This window comes from Aulonocara stuartgranti (genome assembly GCF_965226115.1).
Source record: "Aulonocara stuartgranti genome assembly, chromosome: 3".
Taxonomy (NCBI): Eukaryota; Metazoa; Chordata; class Actinopteri; order Cichliformes; family Cichlidae; genus Aulonocara; species Aulonocara stuartgranti.
The window spans coordinates 485,523-506,125 of NC_138941.1; the positions used below are offsets into that span (position 1 = coordinate 485,523).

At 44.0% G+C, this 20,603-nt stretch overlaps 1 protein-coding gene across 8 annotated transcripts in view; it reads left to right on the forward strand.

The window, feature by feature from the left end:
* Nucleotides 1-20,603, forward strand: part of LOC309702191 (protein NLRC3-like) — a 90,340-nt gene that overhangs the window by 65,998 nt on the left and 3,739 nt on the right. For 6 of the 8 annotated variants that reach the window (XM_082526691.1, XM_082526694.1, XM_082526693.1 and 3 more), the window contains 3 exons: nucleotides 5,460-5,633; nucleotides 13,229-13,275; nucleotides 13,424-14,271. In XM_082526691.1, the coding sequence (XP_082382817.1) occupies nucleotides 5,460-5,633; nucleotides 13,229-13,275; nucleotides 13,424-13,968 (766 nt within the window). In that variant the 3' untranslated portion in view covers nucleotides 13,969-14,271. Of the gene's footprint in view, nucleotides 1-5,459; nucleotides 5,634-13,228; nucleotides 13,276-13,423; nucleotides 14,272-20,603 lie in introns of those variants that run through there. The other 2 variants (XM_082526689.1, XM_082526696.1) reach the window with 2 other exon arrangements.

Sequence of the window (20,603 nt, forward strand, 5' to 3'; positions counted from 1 at the left end):
CCCTAGGATGAGGAAGCAGACTCGGCCCCAAACAGCTGGATATATGGATGGTTACCACGGCAACCACAGCAGTGCGCTCTGAGTATATTTAGTTGTATAAAGGTGTTTGTGGTGTGTTGCAGCTGAAGCAGCCTCATGTATGTTGACACAGGGAGAAAATAGTGTGAGGACACTGTTCACAGCAGTCACAGCTCGCTGCCTTCAACAGTCTCTTCCTTCCTTGTTTAGATGTCACTGATATCACCGCTCTCACACTGACCACCTGTTGGAGCTAACATGCTAACATGGCTAACAGCAGGATCACTACATGTAGTCCTTAGTGATGGAAACTGGAACCATGAAGTCAGTGATGCTGGAATAAGCATCTCCACAGTGACACTAATGGTAACTATCATGACTCTTTGATGATATTCTGTGAAACACTGACAGAGAAAAGTGTTGGACAAATCTGAACAAGTCTACTTAATATACACGACTGTCCATAATTTTGATGGACACATGTTTTGGAGAAACGCCCTCCCTCCTGCTGCTCAGTTCACTCCGCTGTTCCACTCATTTTTGTTCATTATAACCTGTTTTATTTTGGTAAGTATGGTCTCTGGTGTCAGACGTTGTCTGGATGAGTTTCAGCTGTGTCACATGACCCTCCTGTGTTGACCTCAGCTGTATAGATGGCTCTGTCCTTCCCTCAGTCTTTATGTCAGTGTCAGTTTCTCCTCCTCATGTGCTGCCGGCCTCTTTTAGATTCTCTTTAGTTTGTTCCTCGTGTCCTTTCATTCCTCAGTTTAAGACACCAAACTCATCAAAGGTTCAGTCTGCCTCCTGAAACACTCCCATTCATGACATGAGACCAATACAAGATGTCCTTGGCAGCACAAACACTGTTTTAAAAGCAGCGATGGGCAAAGCCAGGCTTCGTCAAACTGAAACACTGGAAGCATTTGTGCCATCTTGAAGATGCTGTTCTGTGAAACGGGGACACAGACGAGCCCAGCACAGTTCACAACACAACTACAGACACACAATACATCAGTTTAGTCAAACATAACAGACTGCTGTGTTTACTGTAATAGGCACACAGGTTTACAGCTGTTTGTTGGCCTCATGTTTTGCTCCCAGCCATGAAGCTTTGGATGCGTTATGTTGACTTTGAGGTTTTCTGGGAGTTTGTGTCATCAGTTCTACACACTGTCAATCAAAGTTACAAGCTGGCGTGGCGTTAGCTTTGATTTGGAATCACTTTGAAAAAGATACATTTCCATGAAAAGATTAAATGTCTTTTCTTTCTTTATACAAAGTTTGTCCCATTTTCACAGGCTCATTCTGACCAATCAGAAGCCTCCATTTCACGCACATCTTTAAGTCGTCCTCAGCTGAACATCTTCTGAACCATTAAAAAACTTTCCTGAACTTTACCTTCTAACACTGGCCTGATGTTTCACTGTCAGTCTGGAGTTTGGCTCATAGTGAACCTGCACAAGTCCTGTTGGATTTGACAGACTCAAAAAGGAAAATAGAGCCTGGAATCAATGTGTTTTTCTAGCTTTCCTTTTTATAGGATCAGTATTTTCTGTATTTCTACACACAGTCTGTGAGTAACAGCTGACAGTGAGGATGATATCCCTGAATGCAGTACATCCTATTTTCTGTTGTAAGTAGAAAAAAGTAGAGCGCAGACAGAGCTGAAAACTGGGGCCCGTTCTTCGTACCTCGCTTACTACATCCAAGATCAAATGACACATCCAAGACCAAATCATCGCGCTAACCGTGAGCTCGCTATTCCGGTTCTCCGAACACACCTGTTGTTGACGATTAGTACAGCTGGATGAAGTAATGTGACATCACTGGGTGTCGTAAAAGGGGCTACGCATCGATAGTAGAAACATTGATCGGCAACCCTTTGATTGGTCGGCGAAAATGTCGAAGGAGCGCGCTCGGTATTTTTTGGCAGCAGAGCAAGAACTCTTGAGTGAGGGATTTCAGGAGTTTCAGAGTTTAATCAGAACGCAAGGGAACACTGCAAAGGCTGCAGAAGCAAGGAGAGAGGGCTGGCAGGAAGTTGCTGACAAATCAAACTCGTAAGTAATTTAATAATAACAATAATAATGGAGTGGATTGATATAGCGCTTTTCAAGGCACCCAAAGTGCTTTACGATACCACTATTCATTCACTCTCACATTCACACACTGGTGGAGGCAGCTACAGTTGTAGCCACAGCTGCCCTGGGGCAGACTGACAGAAGCCAGGCTGCCATATCGCGCCATCGGCCCCTCTGGCCAACACCAGTAGGTGGTAGGGTAGATTTATCATATCACACTATATTATCCAATATTATATTACACTATATTATATTACATTATGTTACATTATATCCCCTTTCACATTAGAGCCACAACAGGACCCACTAGAACATGGGAACAAGTAAAAGTGGAATATAAGAATATTCTACAGAATGGTAATATTTATCACTTATATTGCTTTTAGTCTCTTGGAAAGAGACCCTGTAATACTCTGTTTGTTTGTTCATAACAGCAACCAAGAAAAGGGCAGAGCAAAAAAAGACAGGTGGTGGTCCTGCACCCCCTCGTCAACAAGTTGGTTAAGTAAATAATACCCTCACGGGAAAATCGATATCTCTCTATGAGCACACTGTCGCGCTGAGCTAAAGGATCCTGTCTGTCCCGCAATATACGCTGGATTCTGAGGACTCTCCTTATCAATCTTGCACCTTCCGCAATGGGTTGCTCGCGTAAACGGACAGGATATGACTGCGACAGACTTCCCAAATCCACCTTCGCTTTTATAGCCGTGGTCTCTCATCTTGATTACACAAAGTAATTTACAATTACTACTCTGAAATATGAATTACATCTGTAATAATCACATACATGTAATAGAATGTTAATAGTTCATTTCCCTTTTTTAGGAAATGACCTGTATGTATCTGTGTGAAATCAATAAAAGGATCAAGTGCTGCATTATCTTTAGTTACATTGATGTTATTTATTTATGGTGAAACAGTGGTGGAATATCGCTGTTGCTTTCGTATAAATGACGCGGACATACCTGCGTGGCCGCGATCTAATCCTGTTTACATAAAGTAAACCTGCTCCCGAGCAGGTTTACGCTTACAGATCTGTTGCTATGACAGCAAGTCCCGGATGAGCTTCGGGGAACCGAACGATCCAGGATCACGCGAAATCGTCAACAATCAAATCCAGCTAACTTACTTAGTGAGGTATGAAGAACGGACCCCTGGTGCCTGTTTGATTTAGTCCTTGAAGCAGTTTTTACTGTTTTTACTGAGATCTTCTAATGATGTTACAGACAGTGTGTGGCTCTCTCTCTGCTGATAGGACTGAATGTGTGTGGAATAAACTGAAGCAGTGATATAAAAGCATCATTCAGCCATTAAAAGGGTCAAAAAGACCAGTCAATGAAAAATGGGAATTCCCGAGACTGGCAATGCCTGGAAGCCGCAGGTATGCCACCTGTGGCAGCTGAGGTCACGTGATCTGAGTGTTTGAACCAGACGTTGGAGCAGCGTTTCCAAACATCTGCACTTCAGAAGCTCCAAAGTGTGGAAACGTCACTGTGGAGCATCTCATCCCTATCTAAGAGATTTTCTTGCCTCTGCAAAGCGAAGCTTGCAAACAGCACCATAGTTTGTCAATCCCAACCAATCAGAGCGCTCCTTATGTCACGTCACATGACTCGTGTGTTTTCCTCTTTGCTTAGCACCCAAAGAACTAAAGAAAGGCTAAAAGGACATTCAGCCAATCAAATCCCTCCTAGGAACAGGAAGTCTAGAGAGGAAATGGAGCAGAGAAGGAGAATCACCAGTTTAAATGTCTGAGTTTTAAACTGGTGACCCTCTAAAGAGGCTTTTATTCACTCTTTCTGTTTTCTTTACAGCTTTTTTCACCATTTAAACTGTTTAATATCAGATTTAGAAATAACTTTTGGACAGTTTTTCTACATTTGCACTAAAATGAGACATAAATAATGACTTTCTGACTTTACGTTGGACTAATCTAACGACTCAGCCTGGCTATGTTGGACTGGGTGTGGAAGCAGCTCCCAGTTTGAGTTCAGGAGACAGACGCCCTCTCTACTTTGAAGATCAGCTTCAAACTTTCCTTTTTGATAAAGCTTATAGTTCGAGCTGGATCAGGTGACCCTGAACCATCCCTTAGTTATGCTGCTATAGGCTCAGGCTGTTGGTGGACTTCCCATGATGCTCTGCTTTCTTCTCCCCTCTTTTCACTCCTGATGCTTTTATATGTCACTACTGCATGTCCTTAACTTTTGTCTCTCTGTTTTGTTCTTGTCTCTCTGAGCTCATCTCTTCTCTTTCCCCTCACCCTGCAACCAGTCATGGTAGATGCTCCTCCTGGAGCCTGTTTTCACTGGGAGGATCTTTGTGTCAAAGGGAGTTCTTCTTCCCACCATCACCAAGTGCTGCTCACAGTGGATTGTGTCGCGAAATCTATCAATGTAGAGCAGTGAGACAAACCACGGAGGCCCCAGAGAAGTGCAATCAAACGATGAGTTTATTAACACACAGGAGAAAACATCAGCCTATGACTTCTGACAAAAATACATGTTGTGGACACTTACAAAGCAGTGGGGTACACGCCCCCCCTTGGCGTCAATAAAAATAGTCAGAGTAAAATATGTTCCAGACATTAGTCACAGTTAATGGTACATCTTGTACATGTTTAATGGCTATAAACAGACACAGAACTTCTCTTTTCTGTAACACCTTCCATACAAGGTAATAAACTTCAAGCCCTCAGGGTCTCTGGGGCTAATTATTGACTCTGGTCATCTGTTGCCAAGTAGAGTAAATATAGTGAGACACCAAATGAGTTAAGGCCTCAGGCCTGACACATTCCTAGATTATATGTGTTATATGTATTGTAAGCATGCATGCAATCATCCTGTTCTAGTTTCCCTCAGCATGGATCACCTGGACAGTCACGCCAGTGAAGCTTAAGACCCTTAATGAACCGAACATCAACTCGACATAAGCACAAATATGCAATGTGTATGAAATACTTCTGACCGTACTTGTAATAAAAGTTAACATAATTGAAGGATCCTCAAATGAACATGTTCAATAGACAACTTTAATGCAATATCAATACTGTGATAAATATTATTAGATGGAATAATGCTGTAAAGAACATTATTAATGCAGTTATAATGATGCAGATTATATGGCAGCAATAAAAGAATTTCTGTATCTCCACAATTGTCTGATGGTTGGGGCTTTCTCTCTAATATTGGAGGCTGTTACCTTACACTGTTAAACAGCTTCAGATGACTGTTGTTGTCCTTTGGGAATTGTCACTTATAAATAAAGTTACATTGAATGGATGTAAATGGATAGATGTTATTGTGACAAAGAGAAAACGATTGTTGACAGATAGATTGTTGTTTTGTGTGTTTGCAGTCTGTCAGGATGTCTGATCACAGAGGAAAGCTGTACTTCTCTGGCCTCAGCTCTGAGCTCCAACCCCTCCCATCTGAGAGAGCTGGACCTGAGCTACAATCATCCAGGTGATTCAGGAATTAAGCTGCTGTCGGCTGGACTGAAGGATCCAGGCTGGAGACTGGACACTCTCAGGTATGGAGAGAAAATCTGATAGAGGAGGAAGAGCTGGAAACATTTCCTGTGTCCTTCACTCACTTCCTGTTTGTTTCCTGCAGATGACACATGAACAATCACACATGCAGGAATATTTTCAGGGACAGACACACTAGTCTAGCTGGATAGTTCATGGATATTTATGTAGGGGTCTCCAAGGAGTCTGGTTGCAGGAACATTTAGGTCACAGGTATACCTGATATAGATACCAGTGTACCTAATAAAGTGTCAGCTAACATTTGGAAATGGAAGCTAAAATAATGACAAACTGTACATTCACAGCTGAATTCACAATAAATTTGTTCTCAAGTGCACATTTTTCTGTTATTGTTCTCAAACAACAGAATGAGAATGAAATATTGATTCTAACAGGGCCCATAAACTTTACTAACTAAACATTACTGTGAGCAGCTCCTCCATCACTTCAAAACTGTCATCAACACCACGGACATACATTGGGAGCTGGGCAGTGTCGGTGATGTCTGTGGTCTCATCAAGAGCGACTGAGTATACACTGAAACATTTGGCTTTCTCACACAGTTGGTCATAAATGTCACTTGACAGGTCAGAAATGCGATCTGCTGCGGTGTTGGCAGAAAGGCTGATGTTGCTAAACTGACCTTTCTTTCCCGGACAGACTATATTTGCAGCCTGCAATATGCACTTTTAGACAAATGCACCTTCTGTGAATGGCTTCCCTGCTTTAGCAATCATCTCACTAACCACGTGGCTCCGACTGCTGCATTATTCTCTTTGGTTGCTTTCTTGGAGAAATCTTGCTGCCTCAGTAGATCTGTTTTAAGACTGGCAACCCGGTTCGCTCTCTCGTCTCCCTGGTATTTTGCATCCAGCTCAGCATGTCTAGTTGTGTAATGACGTTTCAAATTGTATTCCTTGTGCAGCGCAACTTTCTCTGTGCAAATAAGACAGGTCGGGGTGCCCCTGTGCTCAACAAAGAAATATTGCATTTCCCACTTTTCCTGAAATTGTCGGTGCTCATCACCAACCTTTCTCTTCACCGCAGGCTTTGAAAAAGACATGTTTGGGGCTATGTGACATTTATAATTCTACTTGGTGTCACTGTCGCATTGAAGTTTCAATCAAGCGTTTAGCCGACGGACGGGGAACGTCTCAACGCGTAGAGAACGTCATTTCTGCTTCTTTTTCTTGCAACCGTAGCACGGCGATCGGCAGATAAAAAGCCGGTAGCAGTCTCCTTTGTTTTTACGCTCGATGTTCATGTCTTTCATGACGACACCGAACACCGTGGCGTTTGCAGATGGTAGAAAGTGCAGGGATAGCGAGCGCAAAAAAGGCGACTGCTCACGGCGCCGGGCTGTTGTTACAGGAGAAAGAAGCGGAAATGACACCGTGACATATAACAAATAACATCAGCTGTTTCTGATGTTAGTTGTTTTGACTGCTTTTACATTATATTGAAATATATGTAATGTTCATGTTTGCTGCAATGCAAACGCAGTGATGCAAATAAAAACATGGAGCCACAAATTACGGTGCGACCCTATAATTAGTCCGGGTTACCGGGGACTGTTGTTGCCGATGAACAGGTGTCGCTATGTGACTGCAGACTAAATTGGGCTGCATTGAGTTCATGACTTTTCTTTTATCCCGCCGCCTACGCATCACTGTGAGAGTTAATATGAGATCTCTCTCTGTGGAAAAATAACTTTAAATCCCACTGACGTGTGTATAAATCTATATACGTATAATGTCCCGCTGGGCAGCAACTTAAAAAAACAACTTTTTTTGAAGTGTTGTGAACGCAGCGCGCTGGGGCGAATGTCGGCGTTTGCCCAATAGAAAGGAGGAAGCCAGCCAGGCACAGGAAAGAAAGAAACACTCCAGGGCAACGCTGCTGGAACTTTGACTCACTGAGAAATGTTTCCCTGCTTGCATCAAGCCCGGCTGGTGTCCCCTGAGATCCATATCCCACCCTGATTGGTGGGTTAATTCAGCTCCGCCCACAACACTGTAAAGTGTCATACATTATCAAACTAACATTACATTTTCATATTAAGGTGGGGCCAAAAACTATCGTCCTGCGGGCCGCAATTGGCCCACCAGCCGCGAGTTTGAGACCCCTGGTGTAGGAGGACACCTACTCTGTGTCTGGTTAAGTATAAGAGCCCTTTGTTAGGGGGACCGCTGGACTCTTAGCACCAGCTTTGGGGTCACAGGGTCACATCTGGAACACACACACACACACACAGACACACACACACACACACGCACACACGCACACACACACACACACACACACACACTATGCACAGACTGGTACTCTTTGTTCATACCTGTGTAAGACGTCATAATGAACTTGTGCATATTCATGTAAGCTCAATAAAGAGCAGTGTTACGAGGGAGCAGACGAGAGCGACTGAGGTCAAGTGAAGGAACGGCGCTGTCACAGTTCTCTCCCTCATCAATTGTCTGGTTCCAGCGGTGGGTCTGTGCTAGACGACCCATCACCAGCTTTTTCCACTGGTTACCAGTACGTGGTAGAATCCACTTCCAGATCTGGTTGTCTTTAAATCTGTGAATGGATTGGCTCCATCTTATCTCTCTTTAACAAAAGAATCCAAGTGGAGCCCTCAGGTCTGCAGATAAGCAGCTTCTGACCAGAACTAGACGTAAAAACAGAGGTGAGCTTTATCGATGGCTGCAGCCAAACTCTGGAACAGTCGCCCTTCACATCTATGGAACGCCAGGACTGCCATAATGAATTAATTAAATACACCATTAAATAATTAATTAAATGTGGCAATAATTAATTAAAATTGGAATTAATTAATTAAATAAATAGTTATGACACATGTAATTAATTAATTATTGACACATTTAATTAATTATTTATGTATTTCACATTTTAATTAATTATTGACACATTTAATTAATTAATTATTGACACATTTAATTAATTATTTATGTATTTCACATTTTAATTAATTATTGACACATTTCATTAATTATTGACACATTTAATTAATTATTTAATGATATATTTATTTATTTCATTTTGGCAGTCATGGCGCCTGGCTCTCATCATGAAATAATTTTATCTGTCAGCCTCACCCATCAAACTCAGGGGGCGGGGTTAACGCTGATCGAGTCAAAACCATTGCTTTGGCCTGGTGGCCATTGTTTCTAGCACACAACAACCGGCATGTGGAAGCTAACAGAACTGAGCTTTGAAAAACCCTGTTTGTGTGTTACCAAATACCGTTTTAATATTTTTTTAGCCGAGAATGTAGTGGTTTAATCTTCATGTGTCTGGTCGGTTTGTCAAGATACAGCCTCTTTGCAAAAGTGTTTCGATGATTTCGGAGATGTCTGCCCAGTCTCACGGCAAAGCGTGGGATAGACCCGCTCGCCTCGCAAGCAATCCCACCGACAAAGCGCAGGCCCCGGTACACAGCTGTAGTAACCCCCGCTGACTTCTTTTACTGAGGTTATATTTATCGATGTTTTATTTCCTGATGTTCTTATGTGTCCTACGTGTTTCAGTCGCCAATTCTGAATTATAACTAACATTAAAAACATGTTTAAGGAGGAGAGAGAGCAAATAAATCTGTTTAACATCTGATCTTTGGGTTTTTGTTCAGTAATCAGCGTGACCTGTGTATAAACACATAAAAGAGATAACGTTGGTGTTTCCGTCATGTAGTAACTGCTGGCTTTAACTGTACAAAGGTTGTTCGACACTATGAAACACATACAGACTTCATGATGTTCGGCTAATATTTTTATTGTGAATATGAATCATGCTGACCTCGCTCTGTACACCACGCAGCGAGGTCAGCATATCCACGATATCCTCAGCTCCATGAGTTAACACAAAGTTTCCCAGCTGACTAACTGCCAACTATTCCAGAGACGTGAAAATATACAGCATAAAGAAAAGTGTAAGAGACTCAGCAGCAGATTAGAATAACAGTTATACATTTAATAAATCACCAAATGAATCCAAGAAACGAGCAAACCTGAGTTTGTGTTCCCTCAGCTGCAGACTCGCTGCTGTTTAAATGTTTGAAAAGGAAGATTAGATATAAAAAACGTCAAACATAGACTCAGTCTGCCTTCACATTTGATATGAGGCCAGCACGTATAGTGGCCTCAGCAGGCTATTACTGAAATACACGTGCTATATCATAAACTATGATATAAACAGGGAGGTCCTATTAACATGTTTAGTTTTAAAGGACACCTTCCTGCCTTTAGTCTCATTCATGAGCAGTATTCGTTTTCTTCTAACATCCAGAAGTCTGCACAATGTGTTTCATAGTTTGTAACAAGCCTTTGACAGGTAAACATAACATGACCGAAAAAGCAAAAAAAAAGAAAAAAAAAAAAAGAGAGAGAGTGTTGACATAAGAAGAGAAAATTCTCTCAATTATGGAGACAGGCAAATGGTTCATTTATGTTTGATGTGTGTTTATTCCTCCCTAAATATCGTCGGTGAAGTTCGCCATGCACGTCAGATTTTCCTGCGCATTTTTATACCTCTGCCAACAGAGAGAGAAAAAAAAAAATCACATTCTAACAGACAGCTGGTGCTTAGAATACAGTTGAATAACTATTAAAAAACAGATGATATTTAGATGATAGTTCAGTCTAACACATGTGCCAGTGAACCATTAAACGTCTGTGAAACTATGCAGTTATGAAACGTAACTTTAACCTCAGCCAAACCGATTTGCTCAGTTGTAAATAAAACAGCGAAGTAAACGTGACCCGACAGACAGAACCTGAGTGAATGAAGTCCAGCGTTTAACCACTGAGAGCTAAAACTCAGCTGAGGTTTGAAAGCTGTGTGCCGGTGATTGGACATCAGCCGCTGATAAAGCTGTTCGCCTATAAAGTGCTGTGGCATGAATAAGGCACGGCGGGACCACGGAGCGACGTTCAGAGCCAACTTTATTTGATTCACGTCACACCACACCACCACCAACCCCTGAGTCCCCGTGTTTTAACACGGCGGGCGTGATTGCGGATGCCGTGCAGGTGCGTCCGCACGGCCCCGCAGACCACGCCCCACCACATACCCCCATCGCCCGATTGAGGCCGGGGAGCAATCTGGCCGAACCTACTCCCCCCCCCCCCCCCCCGCGAACTGGGGCGAGACTCGGCCCCTACACATCGGCGCCCCAGCCCCTGACCAAGCGACGGGGACGCGTCCGTTCTGGTGGCCGCCCGCGCATCCAGCGGCAACGGCGAAGCTGGTCCGGAGGTCGGCCGCGTAGCAAGCGGACACGGCCCCACAGGCATGGCCGTGCGCTCCTGCACACAGGCGGCTGGGCAGACGTCAGGCGCGCAGAATCGACTGGTGGCAGCGAGGCTGGACTAGCCAGCCCGCCGATCCCCGGCCTAGCGGGGCTGTCCCGCTCCTCTGCCTCCAACTCCGGCTGCACAGGCTGCCCTGGAGCAGGGACCTCCGTCTCCCCGCACAGCTGCTCCGCCACCGCCTCCGCCCCCAGCAGGCTCAGCCCCTCGCCCACCTCTGGGTGGAGCGACTCCTCTGCCTCCGGCAGGTGTAGACCCTCGCCCGCCTCGTCCTCGGCCTCCGATTGGAGCGGCTCCTCCACCGCTCCCGGCAGGAGCAGCCCTTCACCCGGCTGCTCCTCCTCCTCCGGCAGGCTCGGACCCCCGCGTGGCTCGTCCACCACCTCCGGCTGCCGAGGTGACCCACACGGCTCCTCCACCGCTTCACTGTCCTCGGGACACACTTGTGGGGGTGGCGCCCAGAGCAGCGCTGCCAGCTCTGCCATCTTCCCCAGGTGGCGTTCGCTCTCCTTCCGCAGCTCTTCCTGTTGGCGACGCACCTCCGCCGCCTGCTTCCGCTGGGTGGCCGCTATTTCGGCCACCCTCTCGGCCAGCTCTTTCCTTTCCTGGCTCTGGTAGGTACCCGCCATGCCGCCTCCTGGGTTTCGGCACCAATGTGGCATGAATAAGGCACGGCGGGACCACGGAGCGACGTTCAGAGCCAACTTTATTTGATTCACGTCACACCACACCACCACCAACCCCTGAGTCCCCGTGTTTTAACACGGCGGGCGTGATTGCGGATGCCGTGCAGGTGCGTCCGCACGGCCCCGCAGACCACGCCCCACCACAAGTGCTCTGTAAGGAAACAAGCTCCAGCAGCTCTGCGCTCGGGGAAAACACTATATTTACTTATCTTGTGCAGAAAAATGCGCTGACATTGCGTTATATCGAGCACCGGCTGCCCAGTTAAACTGTGACTATCACCAGGTAACTAGGCGTGTTTCTTGAATTAGCAGCAGGTGTTAAACAGCTGACAGATGAGGAGGAGGATGCATGCAGGTAAACTGAGGGTCTGTTGAGCTGATCGCTGGTTTCGTGAGAAAAATGTCAGCTCGTTCTTTATGTTACAGAAGCACAGAGACACAAGACCAGGCGGAAAGAGACGATCGTTCGGTGAAAATGAGAATCTGCGAATGCAACATGTGGAACACGGAGAGTGGAATATGTAAACAAACCGGTTAACGTAACCCCCTGGGTGCACTCTGCATGCTAACTGTTAGCAGAGCTAGTGAAATCTCTGAAAACATCTGAGCACTTTTGCAAACATGTTCTATGTTGACAACCTGACCAGACATACATCGCGACATTCGCGGCTAAAACACTGTTAAAAGTGTAGCTGGTGACAGAAAAACGGGGTATTTTAAAACTACACCACCACCATTGCTGCTTGTGATTTGATCTGCATTCTGGGATAACTGGCTGCCCCAAGTCTACACAAGCAATCGATTTTCTAGGATCGACCTGTTTTGACTTACTTTGCACGGCAACCAATCAAATGTTAGAGAAGCTGCATGGGCAGCGTTAACCCCGCCCCCTGAGTTTGATGGGTGAGGCTGACAGATAAAATTATTTCATGACGAGAGCCAGGCGCCAGGACTGCCAAAATGAAATAAATAAATATATCATTAAATAATTAATTAAATGTGTCAATAATTAATGAAATGTGTCAATAATTAATTAAAATGTGAAATACATAAATAATTAATTAAATGTGTCAATAATTAATTAATTAAATGTGTCAATAATTAATTAAAATGTGAAATACATAAATAATTAATTAAATGTGTCAATAATTAATTAATTACATGTGTCATAACTATTTATTTAATTAATTAATTCCAATTTTAATTAATTATTGCCACATTTAATTAATTATTTAATGGTGTATTTAATTAATTCATTATGGCAGTCCTGGCGTTCCATACACATCAGGTCGTCACCAACACTGGACATTTTTAAAAGCCGGTTGGAAACACATTTGTACTCTGTAGCTTTCAATCCTGACCAGTCTTTATAGTCATTACTGTGTATGTTTCCTATTTTCTCTCTACTCTGTGCAGCACTTTGGCTCAAGCTGTTTTTAAATGTGCTGATAAATAAATGTAGATTTCTTTGAATAAAACAGTGGAGCCGAGCTTTGAGCTCAGTGTGTAACAGTGTGTGTGTGAGAGCCATGTAATGTCCATGTGTGCATGCTGACTGTGCTGCTCTGACCCCCCTCCTCCTTTCAGGGTGGAGCCTGCTGGAGTCCGATGGTTGAGACCAGGTCTGAGGAAGTGTAAGTGTGTTTTTAATGGGATTCATGAAAACAAAGCAGCACACATTCAACCATCTTCATCATGTCAGGAGTCATCATCAAAGTGTCAATCAATGAACAGATGATGGCTCAATAACTGCAGCTGGATTGTGTTTGTTCTCTCCATCAGATTCCTGTCAACTCACAATCGACACAAACACAGTGAACACAAAGCTCCGACTGTCTGACAACAACAGGAAGGTGACACATGTGGAGAAGGTTCAGTCATATCCTGATCATCCAGACAGATTTGATGTTCGTCCTCAGCTGCTGTGTAGAAATGGTCTGACTGGTCGCTGTTACTGGGAGGTCGAGTGGAGAGGAAGAGTTTTTATATCAGTGAGTTACAGAAGCATAAGAAGGAAAGGAGTCAGTGCTGACTGTGTGTTTGGACTCAATGATCAGTCCTGGAGTCTGTTCTGCTCTGATGATGGTCCTGATTCTGTCTGGCACAATAACAGTCGAACATCCATCTCCTCCTCCTCCTCCTCCTCCTCCTCTGTCTCTAACAGAGCAGCAGTGTATGTGGACTGTCCTGCTGGCACTCTGTCCTTCTACAGAGTCTCCTCTGACACTCTGATCCACCTCCACACCTTCAACACCACATTTACTCAAACTCTTTATCCTGGGTTTAGGTTTCTCTGGCCTCCTGGTTCCTCAGTGTCCCTGTGCTGAGTGGAGTGTAAAGAGTGTCTCCTGTTACAGAAACACTCTGACTGTTGAACAGATAGTTCAGTCTGTACATGTCTGTCTCTTTCACTCACAAACACGTTTTCAGATTCATGGATTCAATCAGTTGATGTTTGAAACTCTTCTAAATGATTCCTTGTAAACTTCTTCAGTCACAAACAAACAGGAAGTGATGTCACATGTGTTCCTGTCCACACAGCAGAATGAGTCTATTGCTGACAGTGATGTACAAACAGAGTGAGCATTTCTGAGGCCCAAAATAAACTGAGTAGTTCACTGAATGAACAATGGACTGTGAGCTCAGCTCCTTCATCATTAGTATGGATTATATATGTATATGTATTATATTAGTATCATATATATCAGGTGCTGCTGCTTTCAGTCATTGTGCAAATGTGCTGTTTGTAAGCTTGTAAAGCTGCAGTCAGCTGAGACTGAAGAAGTCACCTGATCAGTGAGCAAACGTTTCTGAAAACGTCCAGATGAACAGAATCAACCTTTTGGGATCAGCCAGCAATGCAGCATCATTGTTGTTCAGCTTCAGAGGTTTGCAGGAATGAACTGATGACCAGAAACAGCTGCAAAGTCCAAGAAAATACCAGCTGGAGTTCAGCTGCATTTGAAGAAGTCAAAGAAAAGTAAGGATGGCAAAGGGCGACGTTTTCTTCCAAAGAGCTGCAAACATGGTCGACGCCTCATTAGAAGAATCATCTGGACATTTGTGAGGAACTCTGACCAAGAAAGCAACGTCACACAGATCCAACAGACAGTTTCCATGACTGCAAGTGTTGAGTGGAAAAATGCTACATTGCATTATTGCATCCTCTCACCACAGGAGGCGCTGTTGGCACCACTGATTGCTGATCAGCTGTTCTCTGATGATCTGATTGATACTGTGAATAACGGGACTCACTGAACTCTGTGACACAGTGAAGATTACAGAGTTTAACTTCAACATCTGACTGACGTCACACAGACAGAAGGATGAACCAGTGAGGCACAGTTACTGGAGATACTGGATCAGCTCCATGTGAACCTCTGATGGAGAAGCTGCTGAGCCAGAGAAACATCAGGACATGACAGCAGCTGCACTTATCTAACAACATGTAGCAGAGCTGATCTATGTTAGAGGATCTATCACAGCAGCTGAAGCCAAAGTCCAACACTGGATACCAGCTGAGCCTGTGCTGAGTGTAGTGTTACAGGAAAAGGGCAGAAACACTGGTAGCTCCCAGTGATGCTGACTGGGGCACAGAGCTGAATGATGCAGCATCAGGACACTGTTTCAGTCTGACTGACAGAGAAACCTGTAGCTGTATCTACATGTGAGGCAGAGGCCACACAAGCAGCTTTCTATGTTTCACAGTGACTGAGATCTTCAGTGGGGGTGGACATGCTCCTGTACAGACCTCTGAGGAGAACCAAGGTGCAGTCAAAGAGTCCAGTCTGTCCTCACAGATGTGAACATGTGCTTTCATCAGGTCTGCTGTCAGCTAGCAGGCTCACATCAGAATCACTGTTCCTGAAAAACACAGTCTGTGTGACATCATCAGTCAGCTGATGGTCCCAGATCTGAATGGTTTCTGTCTCTACTGAGGAAGTCAGAGAATATCACTGAGGTGTGGATCAGGTCTGAGTGAGCTGTGGAGGGACAGCTTTAAACAGTCCACAGGTCTCACGTCCTGCTCAGTCTGGTAGCAGATACCTCGTATTGTTCCAGATGTGCTGACATCAGCAGCAGCACAGCTGTGTGATACCATGAATCTCAGTTATTGATCCAACACACAGTAAATACAAAGATCAGGATTTCTGAGAGTAATCATTATGAGTCTGAACACATGATCACTGAATGTTAGTCTCCACAATAATAAGCTAACACAAGCAAACACAGCTTTCAGCTCTTATTTTGAAACTGGCTTATTTAGAGAGCTGTGATGTGAGCGTGCCTGGCTCTGAGGCACTTGGGTCAGCCTCTGTTGTTTAGAAGTGTTACAGACTGTGAATGACACAGACCTGTCAGTTTCCATGTTTGTCTGTAACACAGCTCAGGGGCTCCATGCTGAACGCATCCATCCAGTGTTATTGATCCAGGACTGATACCAGCATTGGGATCAATACTACAACACACAATCACATGTGTCCACGTGATGTGTTTGACCAGCTTTATTCATTAATGATCAATCAGCTTATTTACTGCATCTGAGTCCAGCTTCATTTAAATGATCCAACCATGAAAATGACATCAGTCCTACAGAAGCACTTCATGCTAACAGGAAGTCATTTATTAAGGTGGAATAACACAGAGACACAACCACTCACAGCTAACCTGACCCCACTAACTGCATGTGTTTGGACTGTGGGAGGAAGCCGGAGTACCGGAGAGGACGCACACAAACACGGGAGAACATGAAGCTCTGAAACAAAGATGGTGGATTTGACCTCAGGACCAGGCGGGGTTACGGGGGTCATGACCCCCCAATAATAGATCCAGCTACACTGAAACTGTCAATTTCATTTACTTTTCCTGTTTTAAAGCTATCAGGCTGCTTTGTGGCTCACTCAATACTAAACTAAGATACTTTCAGTGTGAATCATTTGCAGGAACACAGGCAGGATTTAAAGTGCAGAACTTTACAGTCTCTGTCTCAAAGTTGGTCTAAACATGCTAACAGCTCTTTGTTTTTTTCAGTTTTCACTGGTTTGATGTAATGAAAGAAATTTTAAAGAAGCAGACGATTGTTGTTATTTTAGTTCTATAGTTTCATAAATCGTGGTGTGGATCTAAGTCAACATTCAGAATAAATAAGATAATACAGCACTTTGATGGTTGCCTTTGTATTTTCCCAGCAGTGCTCAGGTTGGTTCTCGGCTACATTTACATACAGATGTTAATGTGTTCAGCAGCTGGACTCATCTGAGGAAGGTGCTCAGTGCACAACTGCATCACTAATTTTATGTAAGACCCTGTGTTTTATTGTATTTATATATTTGTAACATTTGACTCAAACACTTTTGGGAAGGATGAAAATGTTTTCAGGAGGAAGTTTTTCCTTCTGTCCGACTGCAGTACACACAACACTGCGTCTCCCCCCATTATCACACTTCCTCAGGCTGGTGATGAGCGCCCCCTGGTGTCAGTGTTGATGACGTCATGCACAGTGAAACATAAACAGTGTCTGTTAATAAAAAATCATGTGTCCATTTTCATGTTTGCATCATGTTTCTGTAAAATCATCAGCTGTTTCTGAACCTTCTTCATTGTTTGACTCGTTCCAACAGCTGTGAGCTGTGATGGAGTCAGAGCAGCTTCATCACTGATGTTCAGGTGAAGCTGAACTTAATAAACTGTAGAAATGATCAGGATTCAGGTTGGATGTGTAAAACACTTCTGTGTGAGGTCGCAGTGCTTCATATGTGTGTGTGGGCTGAAGCACACACGTGTGAGTCCTCAGAGGTTTCACACACATCACTGCACACACTTATAATCCTAGTTGAAGCTTGTGGATCATATCGGACACATCAGCAGCTCTTTGGAGACAAAGATTTGAGATTTAAGATGAGTCATAGTCTTTCTATCCATGGTAGCTTCCACTGCTGAGGCTCGGGAAACATGAAGAGGATAATTAAGAGCAAGCATCAGCTCTGTCTCATCTAACTACACAGTATTATGATCATGCACTTATGTCTCAAACTAAGACACAATGAGACAAAATGAGTTCTGTGAGTCTTTAGATTATCAGTAAATTCTGGTGACAGTTTGACGCTCAGTGGAGCCATTTTTGGTTTGTGATGAGTGTTTTGTGAGCTTCTGTTTTGTGAATCGCTCTTTGTAATTTAGAAGATCGTGCAGAAATGTGCGCGCCCTTATCTGAGAGGACACGGAGAGAGTGTCGCAGACTCGAGGTGAGGAGATAAACCTCGGAGCTGGACGGCCTGCACGTTACCCATGTGCATCTTTTCAGTGACATCAAGTGAACCCATAATAAGCATTTCTATGTCTTAGACATCATGTCCATTTCTAATGAGAGATTATTTTTAAATGAGGGAAACCTGGTCTAACAACACGCTTACAACAGAGCTAAAGGTTCACCACAGTGAGACGGTGGGACTCTGATAAGAACTGAAACACTGTGTATGAACAGCTGAGACAAAACTATATATAAACACTCATTTATTCCAGTTTAGTTTGCAATGATTTTAAAGTAATGTGGAACGATTCATGTTCATGAGCTGTTACAAACACAACTATTGATTTGTCTATATATGGTCGGACTACAAGGCTTGTGTTGAGGCTCTTGGAATAATGTGTGAATTACAGCAAGAAATGATGGTTTTCCATTTTACCAAAGTGGAATAAAATCACCACAGCAAAGAAATCATGTTATTGTCTGCAGCTAAAATATATGGTGAACATGGTTTTATAATAATGTGCAAACACAACCTCACTCTGCTCTATACGAGGAGCCAACCACAGCTGTCCGGGTCTTCATCCACCACCTCCACCATCTTTGCTCATCATCATTCACTTAATTGCTGATTGGTTTAAATCAAACTCCATTACAGGTTCAACTCCATTATATAACAGCATGTTGACTTTGGATCTGGTGTGCAGTGCCACCTTAAAAGATGAGGAAACTAAGAGATTACAAAAAAAGAAGTGGAGGAGTTAAAGAGCTGCAGCAGATTAACAGTTTCTGACAGTCATGTGTTAGAAATAGGACGATTAGATGAGCTGAGGGATCCATCTACTGCTCAGTGAAGCCTCATCAGAAACAGTCTCAGTGGAAGGATGGCTCTACTGTTAAGGAAGGACACAGGCAGAAAGACTGGCGTCTGTCACACAGGAACTGGACTGAAAATCAGCTGCACATATTCATCAGTATGTGCAAACATATTATAGGTGTGGAATTCAGGACAGTACCATCAGAAGTTGATCCACTGTGCAAATGTCTGATTGGCAGTGGCTTCATTTTTCACTATTGTTATGTTCTCTTATAACTTAACTGGTAAGTAACGACGCCTTCTTTAGTCGTAGGAATTTACTTTAATAACCAGTCTAAGGAAAACAAGGCGCAGGCATATCAATGCGCGCATACACCACACTTTGTGTTCTACACTCAATAACAGAAAGTAGTGCCACAAACTATAAACTGATTTTACTAAATACATAACAGTTCCTCCCATCCAACCTTGATGAACACAATAGGTACCAAACAATCAAAATATTTCAGATAATGTTGTAAACCAATAATTTAACTTGAACTGAAATATGACACCTACTCAGTGATTTACAACATGTAGGTAGGTTGTTTCCTCTTAAACATTTGAACTGCTTTCCTACAGAATTAACGTGAAACCTATAAGTTCAGTCTCTGAGGTGCTCTGCGATTTCTCTCAGGGTACCGTCTGCCTATTTGGTCAGACTCCATAGTGCTCTGTGTGGTAAGTTCAGGTGTGTGAGCATCGGTAGCTTCACGTAAATCCTGAACCTCAGGTGGTGGAGCGAGGGCAAACTCTTCTGAATCTTGGTGTGTAGATGTGCTCTCAGGTGGCTGTGGAACCATGTGGCTTTCCGCATCTACAATCTGATCAACATGTCTACGCCAGACTAAGTTGGCTCCAACATCTACAGTATATGTCAGTGGTCCGGTCCGTGACAGGATCGTGCCAGGCTGCCATTTCTGACTTGGGTCTCTGTAGTCCCTGGCGAGAACTTTTTGTCTGGCATTGAAGAATCTAGTTTTGTTTCTTGTTGCGTCCACCATGGAAGACTGTTTGTCTTGGACATTCTTGCGAATGTCTGGTTTCAGCAAATCTAGACGTGATCTCAGATTTCGTCCCATGAAGAGCATTGCAGGTGTGTGTCCAGTTGTTGCATGGGTGGCGTTCCTGTAAGCCAGTAAGAAATTGTCTATTTTCTGTTGTAGCGGCTTCCCCTCTGTGCGACTGGCTTTCATTGACCGCTTGAAGGACTGAATGAACTGTTCGGCTTGTCCATTTGTTGCAGGATGATGGGGCGCTGAAGTGATATGTCGTATGCCGTTACTCCGAAGGAAACACTGGAACTCCTCTCCAGTAAACTGACGACCATTGTCACTTACGAGCTGTTGTGGCAGACCTGTGCGTGCAAACAGTGACCGAAGGCTATTGATCGTGCTGGCAGCTGTTGCTTGCTTTACGGGGAAGATTTCTGGCCATTTTGAGTGAGCATCAACCACAACTAGGAACATTTGGTCCATAAATGGGCCAGCATAGTCTATATGGATGCGTTGCCATGGAGCGGATGGCCACTCCCACGCGTGTACAGGTGCTGTTTGAGGTTGACGCAGCGTCTGCTGACAACCAGTGCAGGATTTTGCCATGTTCTCTATTTCACAGTCAAGGCCTGGCCACCAAACATAGCTTCTAGCAAGAGATTTCATCTTAACCACACCTAAATGTCCAATGTGCAGTGAGTCCAGTACCGTTGTACGTAGTTTGGGTGGCAGGATGACACGAGTTCCCCACATAACACATCCTTGGCAAACGGATAGTTGGTCTTTGCGGGTGGAGTACGCAGAGAACTGAGTGTCAGTGCAGGACGGCCAACCATTCACAGTAAAATCGTATACTTTGGACAA